This window comes from Cervus canadensis, chromosome 16 (genome assembly GCF_019320065.1).
Source record: "Cervus canadensis isolate Bull #8, Minnesota chromosome 16, ASM1932006v1, whole genome shotgun sequence".
Classification (NCBI taxonomy): Eukaryota; Metazoa; Chordata; class Mammalia; order Artiodactyla; family Cervidae; genus Cervus; species Cervus canadensis.
The window spans coordinates 22,970,202-22,978,298 of record NC_057401.1 but is presented as its reverse complement, the minus strand read 5'-3'; the positions used below and the strand labels follow the sequence as shown (position 1 = coordinate 22,978,298).

At 39.8% G+C, this 8,097-nt stretch overlaps 1 protein-coding gene across 3 annotated transcripts in view; it reads right to left on the bottom strand.

The window, feature by feature from the left end:
• Positions 1 to 3,907: 3,907 nt before the first annotated feature.
• Positions 3,908 to 8,097, bottom strand: part of CDC20B (cell division cycle 20B) — a 67,080-nt gene continuing 62,890 nt past the window's right edge. For all 3 annotated transcript variants that reach the window (XM_043488945.1, XM_043488947.1, XM_043488948.1), the window contains one exon: positions 3,908 to 5,228. In XM_043488945.1, coding sequence (XP_043344880.1) covers positions 5,128 to 5,228 — 101 coding nt within the window. In that variant the 3' untranslated portion in view covers positions 3,908 to 5,127. The remainder of the gene's footprint in view (positions 5,229 to 8,097) is intronic.

Below are 8,097 nucleotides of genomic sequence, written 5' to 3'. Positions count from 1 at the left end.
TCACTGCACTTGTCTCCTATAACTTATAGCAGGCAGATATCCACCAGCAAAGTGGAACAGAGTAATATAGAGACCTTGTGGATAATGCGAGGGACAGATCAAGGGACCAGGGCCACCTGTGTCATCCATGTGATAAGTGACATGCAAATTTGACTTGAATTATTCACTTCACTGATTCAATGGGCCGGGCCTAGCAGGAGGAACACTAAGGTCAGTCTGCCTAGTAACAAGTACAGTCAAGGGCCCAGCAATTCTGCAATAAACAGAAGCAGCCAGTCTGAAGCATTCGGATTAAAAGGAAATATTTGCCCTTCACAGGCCACTGTTCCACATCAACACCTGCTACTCAGATTTATATACAAGAATCTGAGTCCATTGGGAGAAGCAGAAACAGGAAATGCCTTAGAGTATTTTTCAAAGCAGGCAAGAAATGGAAATTAAAGTTCTAGGGGATATTAACAAGGCACTTAGCTAGAGAAAGTCAGCCTCCTTTCTCAGTAGTGTGAATTTAAGCCTTGGGTTACTAGGTGATTTCTTGGTTCTCCTTGTCCTTGAGCCTGGGTAGGTACAACCAACATGGTTACGGTGGCTGCCATCTCATACTAGGGAGTGAGTGTTGAATCATGGTCTGAAAGTTTTCTATGGGAGAAAAACCAAGATGTTCATTCAGCATGCTGAACATAGTGGATAATCATCAGTCCAGTAGCCACATCAAGATGAGATTATATGAACAGATTCCTTTGATTTCCATCAGTTCATTTTGGACTATAAATCTTATGTGTGTATATGTATGTATATAAACATATACATATATACACATGGTATGTCCAAACTAAGAACACACAGCAACACTAAGAGACAGCTTCTTAAAACAAACAAAGGGACATAGCTTATAGACTGACCAAAATACTGGTCCACTGGTTTTCAACCATGGCTGCCCATTAGACTTACCAGGCTCTTTAAAATTACCAATGTCTATGCCTCACTTTTAGAAATTTTTATTTAATTTGATGAGAACCAGGACAGAGTGTTCTTTTTTTTTTTTTTTTGTAGTTATTCTTAAATTTTATTTTCCCTGTGCAAGAAAGTTCATTTTCATCACATGTTTCCCTAGGAATAAATCACATTCATTAAGAATCAAACAGTGAATGATTAAGCCCAATAAACATAATAAATTGCAAAACAGTTTCTTTAATTCACATTGAAAATTCATACAAAATTGAAGTAGATAGTTTTATAATGACAAATTAGAAGGAACAAAAATATTTTGGTCAAGACATCAATACTTCTACAATATAGCAGTGGTTATTTTGAAAGAACAACATCCACGGGGACGTATTGCACCCATATCTTGTGTTTGTTTTGAAATGTTATGTTGTCTTTTTCAATTCTAGCATACTAAAATATGCCATATCAAATTGTCAGCTCTCATCAGCTTTGCCTCTCTCTCCTTCCTCTTATTTACAGTATTTCACTGGCTAAGCCCCAACCTTGGTCAATCCACTCACCTGCATATTCTTGAAAGTATCCTTTCCACCAGGTTGATTATCAACACTTAAGTTTCCCCAATGATTTTAATATGCAGCTGGTGATAAGAACCCTTATATTAGAAAGTGAAATCTCATGCTGATATCTAAAAGAGATAAGAGAGTCACTAGGATGATACTTTAGATGCCTGCTATAATCCATAATTAGGATTATAATAGCAATAAGAAGATGAAATATTCTCTACTGGCAACATTTATTACAGATTTTGAAGTTCACTTAAAAATAGTTGTGTGAAACTCTTGTTCATTGCTGGTGGAAATGTAAATTGGTAGAGTTTTTTAGGAAAAGTGAAAGTGTCTATTAAAACTGAAGACACACATATGCTATGACTTAACAATTCTTACTCTTGGGTAGAGACCAAACAGAAATGAGGGCTTTTCCCCACCAAATATGTGTTTGAGAATGTCCATAGCAACTTTATCCTTGAAAGTTAAAATTAAAAATAAATGTCCATCTATAATAAAATAGAAAAACAATTGTTGTATATACAATGGGATATTACACAGCAATTAAAAGACCAAACTACGGTTACATGTAGCAACAGTAACTACTTCTACAAGTTTAATGTTGAGTAAAAGAAACCAGACTTCACATAAAAGAATATTTACTGTATTATTACATTTATCTGAAGATTGGCAGAAGGCAAAACTAATTCATGGTGACCAAGGTTGGAATAATGGAGGGGTATTGACTAAGTGACACAAAGAATCTTCTGGGGTAAAAGAAATGTTCACATCTTGATCTAGATGATTTACTCATAGATCTTGATCTTAATCTATTCATAAATTAAATACATTGAGCTATACACTTAAGATTTATATGCTTTATGTGAATTATTACTCAATAAAAATTTTATACTACACAATTTTTGTAGCCAAGGCTTCTGTTTTGTGTATTGTCTGAGTTCATTTTTTTCTTTACTGAAACCATATTCCAGACGTCCATAAAACTAACAGCAGTAAAAGATATATTGCTATTTTTCTTAAATGAGAACCTTGTTCACATACCAGTATTAATTGAGAGAAGTAATCTTTGGTCCTTTGGTCATGTCATAGTCTCATGAGATTTTTAAGAAAGATGTAACCATATCAGAATGGTGGGGGACACTTGGAAATGGTCTCACCATTTTGCTCCTTTCCCTGCTAAACTTTTTCTATAGTTCATACTTGGCTAAATAAGATCAAATGACAGACATTATCTTAAAAAAGAAGAATGTGCATTACAGTGATGTATCTTATTTGCACTTTTGGTGACCTAAAATTTTGTAAGATAAGAATTACTAGCACTACCAAGCATATTTTCTGAGTTTAAAAACAGGGGGAAAGAACAGAATACATTGTTAATTTGTCAGGAGAGTCCTACCACTCCTTGTATTTACTATTCCACTTTTCAATTATCAAGGCATTTATTTGGTATTATTTTTTTGAAGAGAGATATTAAAGGAGTGTGTGTGTATTGGTAAAAGCCATTTATGACAAAGTAAAGAAATTAATCAATGTATATTAGTTGACACATGCAAAACATTCCAGAGGGCACTAAAAAAATATAACATATGCCCCCTCAACTCCTCAATATAATTTTGTGAAAGAAATAAGCATGCTAAAGTTTAAATAAACAAAGATTCCCATACTAATAGAAGATTTTTTAAAACAATTAGAATAGTTATATTAACACAAAGTAGGTGACACAGGCTGATACCAAGAGTTCAAAGCCAGGTAACATTATTTCAAAACAGAGGACAGGACTTATGTGAAGGTACAGAGCAAAGGAATTGAGGAGCAGGAATTCCAGACTAGAAGATGAGAGCTCCAACAAAGGCATAAGGCAGGAAATCACAGAACAGCCCAGCGATAACACAGGAGGTGAGTGAGGATTAATGTTAAAAAGAACAGTGACCTGATGGAGCTTGAAGAAACCTTAGCAGTTATCAAATCCAAAGCCCTATTTGCAAATGTCGTGGCATACCCAAGGTCACTCAGTAAGTTTACGGCAGAGCCTAGTTAAGTATAGGTCCCCTAACTTCAGATTCTGGGCTCAGGACTCCGAGGTTGAGGTCAAGGAGGGTTAGATAATGGGGAGTCACTGAGAGTTTATGAGCAGGGGGCTGGGGAGGATCAGCACAGTGCTTTTAGAAATTAAACCTAACAGTAATGTGGAAACCCATTAAGAATAAAGACAGGAAACCAGATAGAAGGCTGCTGCTGCTGCTAAGTCACTTCAGTCATGTCCGACTCTGTGCAACCCCACAGACGGCAGCCCACCAGGCTCCCCCGTCCCTGGGATTCTCCAGGCAAGAACACTGGAGTGGATTGCCATTTCCTTCTCCAATGCATGAAAGTGAAAAGTGAAAGTGAAGCTGCTCAGTCGTGTCCAACTCCTAGCGACCCCATGGACGGCAGCCTACCAGGCTCCTCCATCCATGGGATTCTCCAGGCAAGAGTACTGGAGTGGGTTGCCATTGCTTTCTCCAGGTAGAAGGCAATTGCCACAAATTTGTCATCAGGTGTGTAGGACATTACTAGGGTAAAACAAAAGATAGAGAACAAGGGGTAAACTGAATAACCAGGAGGCTCCCTGAGTGATGGAATGACTAGGGTAAGATGAGATCATTAAGACAGAAAAGGGAGTCCTAAGTAAGTCTTTGTCTGAGAGGAAATAATCCATATGCTTAATCCATATTACAGTTAGTCACTCAGTCATGTCCGACTCTTTGTGACCCCATGGACTATAGCCCACCAGGCTCCTCTGTCCATGGAATTCTCCAGGCAAGAATGCTGGAGTGAGTTGCCATTTCCTTCTCCAGGAGATCTTCCCATCTCAGGTATCGAACCCAGGTCTCCCACACTGCAGGCAGACTCTCTATCGACTGAGCCACCAGGGAAGTCCTATGCTTAACATAGAGGAGCACTTTAATCAATATTTAAATGAGTAAGTTGTGTTTATTCAAGTGAATAAGTTGTGTTTTTAATGTACTGAGTTTGAGCTAAAGACAGAAAAGGATCTCAATGAAGAAATAACCAAGGGACTTCCCTGGTGGTCCAGTGGTTATGACTTTAAGTTTCCACTGCAGGGGCATGGGTTTGATCCCTGGTCAGGGAACTAAGACTCGTGCATGCCGTACCACATAGCCAAAATAGAAATATATATATAATACATATATATAATACATATAATATATATTTTATATATATATATATATTCAGAGACCCAAGTATAAGGCTGGAGCTTGGGAGAAAAGTGAAGTGGGAAAGACGAGTTTAGAAATAGTTGCGGTAGATATTCTTGTGACTATAGCAGTGAAAATGCATCTTTAACAAGGAGGAGACAGAGAGAGAAGAAGAAAAGGCGAGAAGGAGGAAAGCAGAAAGAGAAGCACAGAATGAGAGACAATGTCTGGAAGTTGTGGTGGGACGAAACAGAGCCAGTAAAGTAACCTGAGAAAAGGTCAGGGAACAGGCATTCACCTCAGGAAAAGCACAATCTTGTTTGAGCCTCATGATAATGCCATGGAGAAGGCAAGGCCAGTATCATTATTCTCATGTCAAAATGAGGAAGCTGAAGCTGGGAGGGGCTGAGTGACTAGCAGCAATTCCATATGCAGGCTGTGCCATCCGCTGCAGCAGAAAAGACTCGGGTCTGGTCTGGACTCAAAGCCAGGTGTAGCACTCGGCCTCGGTGGTCTGTGGGAAGATAGACAAGACAGCTCATGTTCCACGTGTCAAGGGCTATTGCCTAGGACTGGGAAGCAACCTAAGCTGGGGACCATGAATCCCATCCCAGGATAAAGGGCTTCTCCAAACACCTGCCACATTCAGGGCTGGTGCTCCCACTGCACCTTTGCCAAGAAAACACAGTCAGCGTGGGCTCTGGGGGACACCCTAAAGTGGCCAAGGTTCTGCTTCACCATTCCCCTTCAGGGTGTTTCCCCCTTGTATTAGATCCCTAGGGCTGCTGTAATAAATTACCACAAGGTAATTTATTTATTATTTACTACATGGCTTAAGACAACAGAAAAATATTCTCTCACAGGCCAGAAGTCCCAAATCAAGGGGTTGGCAGGGCTGGCTTCCTCTGGAGACTCCATTCCCTGCCTCTTCTAGTTCTGGCAGCTGTTGACCATCCCAGAATGGTGGCCACATCACTGCAGTCTCTATTTCCATGGTCAAGTTGCCTCCACATCTGTGTGTCTGTTCTCCTCTGTGTGCCTCTTATAAGACACTTTCTGTTACATTTAGGGCCCATTTGGACAATCCAGAATGATCTCATCTCAAAATCCTCAACTTAATTACACCTGCAAAGACCCTTTCACCAAATAAAGTCACATTCCCAGGTTCCAGGGACTTTGACTTGGATAGCTCTGAGGGGACCAGCTTTTAGTTCCCCACAACCTCATGCCTTCTACCATTATTAGTTCTATATTCTCTATTCCACCAACACTCAGGAATTCCCAAGGCCATGTTCCTACCACATACCCCATTCCTCCTCTTATCTTCCCCTGAAAGTAATCCCTTGAGAATCTTGGTTTCAAGAAGCTAATCAAATAAACTCATGCCGCTTAAGGGAAAAGGACACAAAAATCTATCCAACAAAGTAAACATGAGCGTTTTGTGTGAAATTCTGAGGACAATACCCCTCTTTCTGTTATCCAACTGGCCATTTCTCAAAGAACATTCTATGGGGCAATAGTTTTATATGAGGTTGTTAGGTATTTAAAGATGAAAAGAGTTTTTAATGATCATGTTAATTTGGAAGCTCCAAGTTAAGGAAATTAAACAGGATTCCTTATTTCAAAACTGCCATATGCATTATAGGGCTTCCCTAGTGGCTCAGTACGTAAAGAATCTATCTGTAATGCAGGAGACCCAGGTTTGATCCCTGGGTCAGGAAGATCCCCTGGAGGAGGAATTGGCAAAACATTTCAGTATTCTTGCCTGGAGAATTTCATAGACAGAGGAGCCTGGTGAGTTACAGTTCATGGGGTCACAAAGAATTGGACACAACTGAGAGACTAACACTTTCATATGCATTATAAATATTTGGGAGAAGAGGTTATAATAGGCAGCATTTCTGAAACTTACTTGGTCCTTTTGACTTGAGCATCTTAAAGGACTAATGTTCCTCAGAAAATATTTTGCAAAACCTATCCTAATCCGACAATGACTTTCATGATCAAAACTTTACACTGAAATAGACAAAGCTGACTCCACGAAAGAAAGCTGGGACTAGGACAAAGGAGGAAAGACGGAGGGGGATATGTTTCTGACTGGGTAGGTATTCAGGGGCACAAATAAAATCAAATGAGATGGGTGGTCACCCCCTCATAGAGCAGTACAGCTTACAACTCAATTGAAGCTGGAATTTTAGAAATAATCTTGTTCTCTGACACAAGATTCTCAACAGCAAAGAGTGTAGCTACACTATTTCACTCCTAAAGGAGACATTTGTTAGATACTTAGGGCTTTTTCCATCTACACACAGAACTCCCAGTGCTCTCCTTCATGCATACAGAGACACACACAATATGCACAGAGAAATGCCTCCAAGGACACATGGGATTGGCCCTAGGCATGTTGGTGCATAAAAAATGTTTAAATTCATCGATATAATGCCATCCTTTTAATTTAGAGTTGAAGAAAAACTTTAAGAATATCAAACACTTTGTTCAAGGTCACACAGCTGATTAATGACAGAGCCAGAACTAGAATCCAGTTCAAAGCTTTAACTGTTTACCATGCCCCAAACCCAGCATAAAGAAGAGTTTCTTTTTCTATTAAAGGCCAGTATCCATTATTATGCTGGGAAAGAATGAAGGCAAAAGAAGAAGGGGCGGCAGAGGATGAGATGGTTAGATATCTTCATCATCTCAATGGACATGAATCTGCACAAACTCTGGGAGATAGTAAAAGACAGAGGAACCTGGCATGCTGTAGCCCATGGGGCCACAAAGAGTCAGATAGGACCGAGTACTCAAACACACACACACACACACACACACACACACACACACAAGACATATAAATGAAAAGCAACTTAATTTGGTTAGGAAATTTGGAAAACTCAGCAGTGGCCACAGGACCGGAAAGGGTCAGTTTTCATTCCAATCCCAAAGAAAGGTAATGCCAAAGAATGCTCAAACTACTGCACAATTGCACTCATCTCACACGCTAATAAAGCAATGCTCAAAATTCTCCAAGCCAGGCTTCAGCAATATGTGAACCGTGAACTTCCAGATGTTAAAGCTGGTTTTAGAAAAGGCAGAGGAACCAGAGATCAAATTGCCAACACCCGCTGGATCATCGAAAAAGCAAGAGAGTTCCAGAAAAACATCTATTTCTGCTTTAGTGACTATGCCAAAGCCTTTGACTGTGTGGATCACAATAAACTGTGGAAAATTCTGAAAGAGATGGGAATACCAGACCACCTGATCTGCCTCTTGAGAAACCTGTATGCAGGTCAGGAAGCAACAGTTAGAACTGGACATGGAACAACAGACTGGTTCCAAATAGGAAAAGGAGTATGTCAAGGCTGTATATTGTCACCCTGCTCATT